This window comes from Tenrec ecaudatus, chromosome 5 (genome assembly GCF_050624435.1).
Source record: "Tenrec ecaudatus isolate mTenEca1 chromosome 5, mTenEca1.hap1, whole genome shotgun sequence".
NCBI lineage: Eukaryota > Metazoa > Chordata > Mammalia > Afrosoricida > Tenrecidae > Tenrec > Tenrec ecaudatus.
Genome location: NC_134534.1, coordinates 56782598 through 56795573, shown reverse-complemented (window position 1 = coordinate 56795573; position 12976 = coordinate 56782598). Strand labels below are relative to the sequence as shown.

The 12976-nt window shown below is 38.9% G+C and overlaps 1 protein-coding gene across 1 annotated transcript; it reads right to left on the bottom strand.

Moving 5' to 3' along the window:
* Positions 1-4784: 4784 nt before the first annotated feature.
* Positions 4785-9227, bottom strand: FABP4 (fatty acid binding protein 4). Its single transcript, XM_075550628.1, has 4 exons — positions 9105-9227; positions 6383-6555; positions 5679-5780; positions 4785-4964 (listed from the first exon to the last, which is right to left on the bottom strand). The coding sequence occupies exons 1-4, from the start codon at positions 9175-9177 to the stop codon at positions 4914-4916; spliced, it is 399 nt and encodes a 132-aa protein (XP_075406743.1). The 5' UTR covers positions 9178-9227; the 3' UTR covers positions 4785-4913.
* Between the last annotated feature and the right edge of the window lie 3749 nt (positions 9228-12976).

Here is a 12976-nt window from a genome sequence, read left to right as displayed (position 1 = left end):
TCCAAGTACAGATTGGCAGGTATGGCTCCTGAAGCATTGCCGGGTGGATTGGCAACACCAGGCTTTTGCCTAGTGGTTGAGTGCTTAACCATTGGTGCCTTCAGATAATTACTGGTGAATGGAATGCAAACGTTGGAAACAAAGATGAAGGAAGAGGACTTAGGAAATATGATCGTGGGTGATAGAAATGAAGCTAGAGATCAAGTGACAGAATTTTGCAAGACCAACAACATCATTGCCAATACCTTTTTGCAACAACACAACACAACACATGGACATCCCCAGATGGAATACACAAAAATAAAATTGACTGCATCTGTGGAAAAGAAATATGGAGAAGCTCAATATCAGCAAATAAAATGAGGCCTGGGGTCAACTGTGAAATAGACCATCAATTACTCATACGGAAGTTCAGGATAAAGCCGAAGAAAATGAAAACAAGTTCACAAGATTCAAACATGACCTTGAATCTATCCCACCTGAATTTTGAGAATGTCTCAAGAAGAGATTGGACCCACTGAACACTAATGGCAGAAGATGTGTGGGGCTGCGGGGCGACATCAAGAACATCACCCGTGAAGAAAGCAAACCGTCATTAAAAACAGGAAGGAAAGAAAAATCAGTATGGTTGTCAGAAGAGACTCTGAAACTTGCTCTTAACTGTGGAGCAGCTAAGGCAAAATGGAAGAATAAGGAACTGAACAGAAAATTTCAGAAGGTAGCTAGAGAAGACAAAGTAAAATATTCTACTGAGGTGTGCAAAGATCTAGAGTTCGGAAAGCAAACAGAAGAGCACACTGAGCATATCTTCAACAGAAAGAACTGAAGAAAAATTCAAGCCTCGAGTGACAATACTGAAAAATTCTATGGGCAAAATGTGGTACAGTTGCAGAAATCTGCAACTCAAAAGTTATGGTACATTATCATAGCACACGCGTCCAAATCAGGAATTCATCGCTAACCATCACTCTACCATCCAATTCACAAGGGTACACTGACCCATCACCAATTCTAATGATTTCTCATAGTGAACATTCTCCCTTTCCCCTTGACTTTCTGGCCTGAGATAAAGATCCTATCTCTGGCTTTGTCTTTCCTCCCACTGTTAAGCCTTTTTAGACACCTTCAGTTGGGAGCAGACCTTTAGCCTTTCCTTGTCTTTCATGACTTTGACAACTGGAAGAATATACAGCCACCAGCCCTTACTGGAATACCCTGTGGTATGGCTGTATGATATTTCTTTTTTTAATATATTTTATTAATTTTTTGGAAACTATTTTATTGGTTTATCACAATCCATACATCAACTGAATCAGGCATGTTTGTGCATATGTTGCCCTTATTCTCTTCTAGACATTTACTTTCTTTTTTTTAATTTAATTTTTTTAACATTTTATTAGAGGCTCATACAACTCTTATCACAATCCATACATATACATACATCAATTGTATAAAGCACATCTGTACATTGTTTGCCCTAAGCATTTTCTTTTTTTTTTCCATTTTATTAGGGGCTTATACAACTCTTATCAATAAGTATGCATTTTGGGCAATAATGCCAAAGAAGTGATGCTGTGCTCTTCTCATTTGTTATATCAGTAGGCACGTGACACTGATTCGCCTAATTGTTGGTCATGTTAACTTCTATCACTCTGTTACAGTGGTCAGATAACTCCACAGTTAACCCTTCTAGCCCAGTTCACATACGTACTCAACTTTGAAAGCCCCTTAAGACTCCAGCATCAATAGTGCATACTACACAATTTCATGCCTAAATCATTACCTTTCCTCTTCATTGTCTTTATTCATTCCTTACATTGTATCTTTATTCGCTCCAATGGAAATTTTGAAGGATTATTTGCCCCAGGTGCAGTGACAGATAGTGGGGTGCATGTAGAGGCATTATAACCTGGTGAGTGAAAAAGATGAAATCCAAAGCGTTATACTATTTTGGATTATCGGAAGAATGCACACATTGGTCTGGTATCATGTGAAAAGGGGGTACGATCCTCTGTGGATTGAGTACTTAGCGAGACGGTGGAGTAGGCAGAGCTACTAGAACAATTTTTCTCAGGTGGTGTGACTCTGCCCACGCCAATTATTTTCTGTAGTGAAGGCATGAGCATGAGCTCCCATTCTTTCTGTGTTTCTCGTAGCACAGCGGAGAGGGTTTATCACTCATTCAAGAACATTTACTAAGCCTTGACTCAGCTATTTGTCCTAGATTTGAAGCGATACAGCTACAAATGTGACACAATCCTTGTTTTAGCAGGGTTCTTAACAGAAGTTTGTTTTTGTTTTCTTCCTTGCTGCTGGATATTTTCTGTTTGTTAGACTGCATCTAAACTTTAAATCTTCTGATTTAGATAGGGAAAAGTGGTTGAATAGATTCATACATAATTGGGTACAAACTCATAAACATGAACCCTGGTGGTGTAGTGGTTACACACTGGGCTGAAACCCCAGTTCGAACCACCAGCAGTTCCGCAAGAGAAACGCTGGGCTTTCTACTCCCATAAACAGTTACAGTCTCAGAAACCCATAGGGGTCTCTGTGAGTTTACACTGACTCGATAGCGGTGAGTTTGGTTTTGGTTTGAAGTCCTTAGTACATATCAGAGTTAGTTAAAGTTTATTGTGCCAACCTGGCTGATAAGCACATGTGGGGCTAATTGAAGGGCTGGGAGATAAATGGCTCGGTGAGCCGCACCTTTCTAGTTCTCGGATCTCTTGCTTTGTGATTATTGGACCAGGGTGCAGCAGCTGCCTTAGCCAGTTCCCTGCTTCAACTGGCAAGGTTCACTTCCTGCAAGACATCCCTAAGGGGAAGCCGCATGGACCTACCCCAAAGCATCCCTGGGTGCTGGAGCAGCCGTGTGGCGACCCCTGCCGGCGCTGAGATGCTTACATGGTCACTGCTTCGTTTTTCCTCCTGCAGTCGGCATCACTGCGTGTGTTTTGTGAGATGGAGGAGGACTTTGTGGATTGGTGTCAGACATATGGGTTAATGTTGGGCTTGTGGGCTTGGGAGGTTTCCTTGATGTGCACTTAACCTTTATATAAAACTCTCTCTTATACATGAGTTTCTGTGGATTTCTTTCTCTGAAGTACCCAGATTAATACAATATCTATTCCCCAATAATTGTTTTAATCAGCCACAAAGATATTTTCTTCTTGAGTGATTCAATTTTTCAGTGAGTCCTAAGTGAGTGTCTTTCTTTCTTCTTCTACCAAGTCAATTCAAACTCACGGTGATTGCCACGTGTCCCAGACTAGAACCCTCCCCCTCAGGGCTTTCTTGGCTGTACTGTTTGCAGAAGAAGCTCCCTAGACCTTTGTTTCATGGACAGTGGGTGCGTTTATCTACTAACTTTTAGAGAATAATTATGCTACTCCAGAAGAGATATCCAGAAAATGAATATCATTGGTGCTTATTTTTAAAGGTAATAACACAATCATAATTGTATCCACTGCAGCATACTTTGATAGATTTTTGCTTACTGTACTATGTGTGTAGTTTAGACATTTTAATACATGTACATGGGATCTGTAGAGAGGTTTCATAGCTTCCACAAAATGTAAGGCAAGCACATATAGAACCTATAAAACGTTATTATCATTTTTGTCTGTGTTGTTTTGGGGGATTGTATGGATATTTTATTTGTATAAAAAGTTACAGAATATATTCAAGATTTGATTTCAATAAAAACTTCTACTGGTAACAAAAAGAACAGTTTGTAAACTATTTGAATTTTTGTTCACATACAAGACTGTCATCTCCTTTTTGGTATGAATATCATGACATTATTCTGGAGAGATTTTGGAGATTGTGTGGCTCACCCAAAAATTAGAGCCTAAAAATGTTTTGCTTTGTTTTATTACTTAAAGTAATAGTACTTTATTTAAATAATATAGCCCCCCCTAAGAAAAGTACTGGTAAAATACTAAAATAATCTACAGATATTTACAAATTAAATCCAGTAAATACCCTACTGAAACTATCTAAAAGTATTAAATTAATTTAAATATAGCTATCAAAACTACTTATATTAATACTAGGTACATATTATAAATATATTTCTCAGGTTGTACTCATGTTATGCTTTATGAAAAATTCCTTTGGCTATATACATCAATAAATGGTTGCATACTCAGAATATTTCTGGAGAGATATAAAAATCTGCTTAAATTTTTATCACATCTGAGGCAAGTCATACTATGGGTACGAAATCGAGGCTTTATTTTAATTTTATCTTTGTGTTCTTGAATTATATTTACTATAATCTTATTTTTTTACATGCATGTCTACCTCGATGTTCTGGGCCAGGGCAGGTGTGGACCAATTACATGTGGACAAGTTTGCTACATTTAAAACTGCTTTAAGTGGCAAAAGGAGCCCTGGTGGCACAATGGTTAAGCACTTGGAAGCTAACCCAAAGGTGATAGGTCCAAACCCCTTAGCCATTCTGTCGGAAAAAGACGTGGCCGTCTGCTCCCGAAAGATGGTAGCCTTGGAAACCCAATGGGGCTGATCAACAATGTCACTGCTGCGTTGCGATAAGGTCAGAAACTACTGGATGGCAGCAGGCTGAATTCTCATCTTTACATGAGAAAGTGGAACCTGCATGACTACTCACTTCTATTCTGCCTCAGATTTTTATGAAAGATCTGATTACTTCTACCAGGAACACAGCCTTTGCGCAAAGTAGCACAATGAACAAATCATTACATGAACTTCTAAATCAAAAAAATGTTTATTTAACCAACACTGTCATATTGAACAAAGTCAGTTTGGGGGAAGGGGATTAGTTGCTTGCTCATTAGTCGAAAATGACAATATCTGTTTGAACAATACATCTGACAGAATGCTGTAGAATCTGATGGAAACATCAGCCCAGCTCCGTGTCCCGTAGCTCATGCTCTCTCATAAATTCTGGTGGAAGTGGTGCCTTTCATGACACATTCCTAGATGGAAAAAAAAATTCTTGGTCAATCACCCGACTAAACAATGAGCTATTTTATTCAGCCTCCCACAATGTTGGGATTGGACTAAAGAATGAACTAATTCATTTAATCTCCCACAGAATTGAGAAGGAAGTAATATTCATTAAACACACGCACGTATGTTCTGGGTGACTATATAACTGATATAGCATCAAGTTCCCATCCCCCAAAGCCCCCTGCTGTCTAGTCCATTCAGACTCACAGAAACCCTACAAAATAGAGTAGAACTGCCCCATAGTAGTTCCAAGACTTACATCTTTGCTTTAAATCCTTCTCCCACAGAGTGGATGGTGGGTTTGCACCACTGACTTTGCAGTTAGCAGCCCATTGTTTAACCTACTATGCCACCAAGCCTCCTTTGCACTAAGTTTGGGAAATATAAAGATCCAGAAACATCACCCTCCCAAGGAAGCTTACAGTCTTTAGGGTGAGGAAGAAGCAAACACAGAAATGCATAGTGCACTGTGGTATGTGCACTGAGGGAGACAGCTTGAGAGGTGACAAAGAGCTGTCAGGGGATTCTCTAATGTTAAAAGCAGGAGGGAATGGCCAGAGTGAAATCACAATCAGAATGACATCTATGTCAGCAAAAATCATCATTGTTTCTTTAGATGAACGAATGATTGGCATGATGCAGCCGCAATGTCTAAAATTAAGTAGTTGTGCAATGCTCACCACCACCACTTTGTCATCCACTCGTTTTCTCTTAATGGTGGTTGATTTTCCATCCCACTTCTGCACCTGGACCAGGGCACCCCCTTCTAAGGTGATGATGCTCTGTAGGCATAATAAAAATCCATCAAACATGAATGTGATGGCAAATACTAAAGTAAAAGCAACCATTGTTCAAAGGATTCTTTTATGGTCATTGATCATTTCAAATGACCGGAATATATTGCGCAATATATTACAATGAGAAAAAAAAGTATAAAAAAGCAGCAGACTGCCCATTTAAATGTACATTATGACGAGAGTTTTACAGAAGTGCGTACCCAAAAATAATGCAGATAATAAGCATATTTATGTTGAGATGGTAGCATTCTAGGTGTTTTTTTTTCTTCTTCTTCTTCCCCATCCCCTCCTTCAACCCTTTCCCAAACATTCTTTTCCATTGTTAGGTGACTCTAATTCACTTCAGACTCTCTGTATGTGGTATGTCAAATAAATAAACCACGTTGATCATTTTTCAAAGTGTGAGGACTATTTTAGAGAACGAAGAAAAAATCAGCAGCCACATATGGAAGGCAACCTGGTTGAAGCCCAGGACCTTTGTGATCACTACTTCGGACACTTCCTGCTTTCATTGCAAAAGGGCATCTTGCAGGCAACTCTCGTTTAGAGACCGAATCTTTAGTCTGTGCCATTTCTGTGTGCCTCACCTTGACTTTCCTGTCATCTGGCGTGATTTCATCAAATTCCTGGCCCAGTTTGAAGGAAATCTCGGTATTCTTAAAGGTACTCTCTGATCTAATGGTGATGACATCCCCGTTCACACTGATGATCATATTGGGTTTGGCCATGCCTGCCACTTTCCGGGTGGCGAAGCCCACTCCTACAGATCAGAAAAGAAACACAGTCGGACATGACATTCAGCCTCACATCGACAGTCCATGCATGCTTACCGGAAGGGCAAAGGCACCGGCGGTTTCTGAAAGACCTCATTCAACAGCTGCTGCGAGATGAGCAGTCAGTTTAATTCTCAGAGGAAAACTCCAGAGCCCACTGGGTGCAGGCCTTTTTTCTTCAGTGTCCCTTTCTCTGGTTCTGGGTGTAACTAACTCATCGGGAGATCCATTGTTCATTTTCACCAAGGGTATATAAAAAGATTAAGCCTTCTGGAATAAGTTTTAAAAAATTAAAAGTTCCTGTAATCTCAAGGTAACTGTTGATCCAAACCCATTAGGGCAGCCACGATCATGCTGCTCAATTAATGAACTCTTCGTAAGGCATTTCAACTTTGCCTTCTTAGAAACTAAAATTGCTCAGGTCCACAGTCAAAGAGAATTCTTAACAGGACTCATGGTTGCATTCGATTCCCCTAGCCCAGCACGTCCTTTGAGACAGGGCTAGCCCACTTCTTACTTTAGCTGGGGCTATCTACCCCATGCCCAAGTGGGATTCAGTCACCAGGAATTTTTTGGGGTGGGGGAGTTGAGTTCAAGGATGATCTATTTTGAGTAAATGAGAATCATATTTCATGGTTCTTGATGTCAATCTACTTCCCTGTCTTCCTTTCCAATTTTTAAATTTTATTTAGATTAATTTTTCCAGGAGGCAAAATGTTTCTCACATGAATACTATTTTAGAATGGGTGTTCTCGGTAAGCACCGAGACACAGAGAGGAGCTGAACACCAGTTATGAAAAGCTGGGCATGTAAGCAATCGTAATGTTAAGAAGCTTAGAAACCAATGCTTGAGTTCCCAATTACATGAAAAACTCATCTTCTTTTGCTTTCAAGAAGAAGAGATGTTTCTTATGTAATGCTTCAGATGGCAAACCTACAGCCGGACACTGACATTGGTAACGAGCTGTGACTGCATGGTGTGTGGAATTTATGGCAGTCATAGATGGGCTTAATTTCTACATAAACCACCTAGACTTCTTTGACTAAAGCCTATTTGTGGGTATGGAAGATTAAAAATAATTGCAAACTGGGAGAGATAGATGGAACAAATCAGGGGGTGCTACAGCTCTGATTTAGCTCCCCGTCTGAAAAGGACCCCAGGTGGGAAGGCAATGTGTTGCTTTGCCAAGTGCTGGCTCTGTTACAAAACAGAACATCAAACATATGGGATTGGATGTTATTGGATGCTGTGTTTGAAGTCAAGCAACACACTGTACTTCTGGAATAGTCTGGCACAGCAAAAACCAGTCTCTCCCACTCCTTGATTCTGTCCTTATTTGATGATGCCAATGCTTGTCCACTCATCCATTAGAGCAGTTTGTGGTTTATCTAATTGTCTTATTACTAGTACTTTTCATTTTAGGAGTTTAATGATTAATGTTCAGGGTACAGTCTGTTTTTTAAAATAAAAAAGAGTTTCCAAATCCTGGTATTCTTATGCATATTAATTAGCTGACTGACTCTTACAACCTAATAGTCTACAAAGGTAGGTTTCAGTCTTGCTGAGGTTTCAGATTTCCCTCCGGTCTTCAAACAATGAAAATAATAGTAATCTATAAGTAAAACATACTTTATAAGTTAGGGGAAAGTTCTAAGTCTTTTGAGATCTAGTCATTAAATCTAAACCCCAGTGGAAAGACTGTATAAATTAAATATCCCTCCCCAACTTGTGAAAATGTATCTTAGTTCTTGTACAAAGGTAGGAGAAGGAGGCCTCTCAGGCCAGGAGCTGCCCCAGGTGTGAACCCAACTCCGCATGAAGCTTTACTTTTCTGGTTATCTGGGAACATTCAAAGACAATGAAAAGCAAATCTAAAAACTTAAAACTATCTTTCAAATAGGAGATGTTCTGTATGCAGTGTTCTCCTCTTGAATTAACAACTCTATGCCATCCCATGTAATTTTTAGCTCAAGAAGTGTATCAGCCCTTTAGGAAACATATTTTCTAGAATGAAGCTTTTGTTGCCCATGAAACATTCATACATACATTTTACTGGATTGACATTAAAACTTGAAACAGTGTTGAGAACACGTTGAATACAACATTTTTAAAGCATCTATGTTGTGATGAGAATTACGATATCTTAGTCTCAAATGAACAGGAGGGCATCCTATGAAATGAATATTCCTTTTGCATCCAGATAATTGTTTTTCTCGTTGCAAGTGAGAATAAAAGAACAACAGGTAAACCAAGGAAAACCAAGTTTAGCAATCAAACACTTGCCATTTTCATAGAGCACAAAAACTCTGTTTAAACTCTTTTTAAGACTATTTTACCTTTAGGAAGCATTAGTTCTGACTTTGATCCAGAATGTTTCTAGAAACACACGGTTCTCACTTAAAACTTGTACAGTCTCTATAGAAGAAACAGCATGATCCTATCTGACCAACGATTCCAAAGTGAAACACAGACATGTCCCCTATGCCCCCAGAGAAAAAGTCAAACATTCAGTCGCCACACAACGCATTTTCTTACCCACTTCTTTCATGTACTCATCAAAGTTTTCACTGGAGACCATTTTCCAGGTGCCTACAAATGCATCACACATTTTGTGAGCGTTGTCTGATTGTACTGCTAGGCGAGAAAGAGAGCTGCAGTGTTGGGGAGAGGGTTATGGTTCTTTGGAGCCCAGATGCCTTCTTTTAAAGATGCCCAGAACATGTGATCTTAGGAAGGACCAATTGGGAATGAAATGAGAACATTTCCTTCATTACCAACCTCTGCATTTTCCCCTCTGACTCATGTTTTTAATAGAAATTTCTCAACTTTGGTTCTCCCTGGCAAATGGTCATTGGACTGAGAGTTCAGATTATTTTTAACCATTAAGAGAATTTTAAAACATTCCTGTTTTGAACACTTAATGCTAAGTACATTGAATTTCCTCCTATTATTTTCATACCTATTTATCTCGGTTTAAATAGAATAATAATCTTGGAATGAACTGTGACATCCCCCCCCTTCTGAACTTCTTATTAAAATCAAAATTATGTGGTGTTTCTTTTGAGCTGGATAACATGAGAGTCATAAAAATGTATGAAGTTTGAAACTATATCAGATCATTCTACTATAGTGCTATTTGATACATAAATTGCATTGCTATAAAATAAACTATGCTTTTTGATGTAACAAAAAATATATAAAGACATTTTGGGGTGGTAATATCTCAGGAATTACCTGGTAATTTAAAAACAATAATGACATTATAAAGCAACCTAAATTTCTGATTACAAGTATTCTGCATGAATTAAATTAACTAATTCAGTTCATCCATTAGGAATCTGGACTATCAAATAAATCAACAATAATAATTTAACCTAAGTCCTTCAATTTCTTAAATGAGAACACAGATAAGTTTCCTTCAAAAATGGGTACCAATTCTCATATTGAGAAAATTCATTCAGTACCTGGAGCTATATCATAAGCTCTAAATGGCTAAATAATCATAAATGGTGGGGTCATAAGCTAGCGATTTTTTTCTCCTTCTTTTACATTCTGATAAATCTCTCAGGTAGATTTTCTAAAGTAATCACGGTTTGCCATCCCCACCCTCCATCTCAGAATGACATTGACCATGGATGGCGTTCTGAGGTATGGGGAACATTCCCAAGAGCATAATATGATGTAACACTGCACTGTGTAACCCAGTGGGCAGCATCGGCCTTGCACAAGATTGATTGGCAGACCCATTTAAATATCCTAAAAGCTTCCCAGAAATGCTTGTGGCAGGGTCTACTTTTCTGAAAGCAAGCGAGTGGTTGTGAAAGCTTGATAAAGTACAGTAATCAGTTTAAATGGTCATGTGTATGAATGGCCCAATAATAAGGTTCACCTAACCTGAACGGTTGCATAGATACAAATGTTGTAGGCTGTGCATACTCCCTGTAAACATCCATCCATCTGTTTGCCATTGGAGGTAATTTTTCACGGGTGAGCAAACAAAACGGATGGTCGTAAAATAGGGAGAACTTCCACGGGGTTCTAAAGGATTGGCCTTTTCCTTTGTACAATATATGTTGACAAATTATGTTCAGTACCAGAGTGCATAGGGCAGCTGTTCTGATAATTTTCACACAATTAAGCATATTGTCTTCTTGTATGTAGTTCATGAACACTTGGTGTATGACCGGAGTTACCGAGAAACTGAATTTTTAATTTTACTTAAACATTGAAAATAATCCTGGCTTCAGTTATTGGGAAACTTTTAAATATTCTCAAACAGTTTGTGTATGAAAATCCACTTTTCTCCACTGTGAAATTCAAGTGTAAATCAAGTAAGTTACACCACAGATTTCGAAGAGAAAGTGGGGCAAAGGGGATGAACACTTACTACCTCGTTCAATTTATTACATGTCTTGTTGACTCAAATAATTATATTTTGGATACATATTTTAGTAACTACATTACTAAAATTCATCTGACATGTTTTATTTTTAATTTGCCTGCTGGATTTTTTTCAGATAGCATTTGGCCCCTACATTCCCTGTTGGCAATGCTTATGAGAATCATAGTGGTACCCTGGTTTATCCACTTACTCAACATGTGTGTCTGAGACTGCGATAGCCTCTGAAGGTCCAGCAATGAAGATGTCACACTTACTTGCTCTCGTGATGATTACATACTAGTGATGGAGAAGGAAATACATTAGAACACAGATTAACCAGTTACCGGTAATAATGTCTTTCAAAGTCACTGAACAGAGTAACCTGACTCAATAACTGCTGTGAGAGGTGGCAGCATTAGGTGAGGCGATCAAAAAGATGGGCCAAGGGAGGTGAACTTTTGAGCCAACACCTGAATAATGAGGAGAAAGTAGCCAAAGTAAGAAAAGGGGAGCAGGGGTTTCAGGCAGAGGTAATAAAAATAATAGGAGTTGCCAGTCCAACAGTTGTTCAGTAGTTTCACAGAGTTCCAGCAGCCACCATTACGCATAAACCATCACCAGTGGGAAGATGCTTGGTCCTGGGGAACAGACACCAAATTCCATTAAGAGAGACACTTTTATTGAGGTGTGTTCACGGATGGGTATCAAGTACTTAAATGTTAAATAAATATTTTGAATGAAAAATGCATTAAGAAAACTCTAAGTAGGTAGGCTAGTGAGAGCCACTAGAACTCCTAGAAAAATGCTTCAAAAATATCTGTGGGCCAGTAGCATCATGAATATATTTTCATGTTTGGTTATCACTGGAGACCTGTCATATTTGAGATTTTTAAAAATAAGCACTAGCCCTTTACATGATTCAGTATTTACAGCAATAGTAGTAATATATACTAAAGGGTCGTTATAACTCAAATATTACTAAAATAATTAAGATGTGAGAGGGTAGTGAAGTCCACATGAAGAAACTGCATGTTATCACTTGTGTATAAAAATGAAACTGGCTTGGCCCAATGATTGACTTGAAGGAATGTTGTTTCTAAGAGCAGCACAATCATGTTCCAAACATTTTGGCCATCCTTTGGAACACTAGCGTTCTTCTGTCCAGGTCTACTCACTTATATCTCCAAAAGGTAGAGAATTCTACCTAGACAACAAGCTATCCAGAAATGCCCTGGGAAGGGTCATGCCTTATGGTTTATGTATCTGTTTCTGCAGGAATACAAATAACAGCTTCAACCTCCAAAAATCATCTGAAGCCAGTCCCAAAGATGGGAGTCTCACTGAACTGAATAAGATGGAATGTGACCTCATCAATTTGCTGTCATCTTTCACCACATTGTTGATGGACTGCTATGCAAGCAATGCTGTATAAAAGAAGAATCACTCACACAAAACTCTAAGCACCAATGAAGAGAAAACAACATTTTCAGTCATCAAATTTCTTTGAAAATTAATAGAAATTATGCTTATTTACATTTTCAAACATGGTGTTATTGTGTACAGTCCACACTGGCAAGTAATGTGTTTTTACAAAATAGTTTTTGCAAGCCTGCTATGCCCAAGGAATCCCTGAGTGGTAGAAATGCTTAATGCTACACCCAACTGCCACCAAAAGGTTGGAGGTTCAAGTTCACTCAGGTGCCTGGGAAGAAAGGTGTGGCTATCTACTTCCCCCCAAAATCAGCCATTGAAAACCCTCTGAGTGAAGAAACAACCCACGAGTGCAGGTCTACTCTTACACACTCAAGATGGCCAACAGTTGAAACACCTGGTCATTATGTCATGACACGGTACTTAGCTGCTTTGAGGGAAAGCTTTCTTTCTTTCTTTGAATACCAAATTCCCATTCTAGTTACTAGCTAGAGAGCAAAGTAAAAGACGTGAACTGGATTGTAAGTGCTATGTTTTGACCGTCATCTTGATATGAGCTGTTTGGCTCCTTTGGCACCGGAGGCACTGGCTGCTC

Coding starts and splice junctions, on each gene's coding strand:
- FABP4 (XM_075550628.1), bottom strand. CDS start 9,177: ATGTGTGATGCATTTGTAGGCACCTGGAAAATGGTCTCCAGTGAAAAC. Junction 6,556..9,104: donor TGAGTACATGAAAGAAGTGG/GTAAGAAAATGC, acceptor TCTGATCTGTAG/GAGTGGGCTTCGCCACCCGG. Junction 4,965..5,678: donor TGGATGACAAAGTGGTGGTG/GTGAGCATTGCA, acceptor TTTTCCATCTAG/GAATGTGTCATGAAAGGCAC.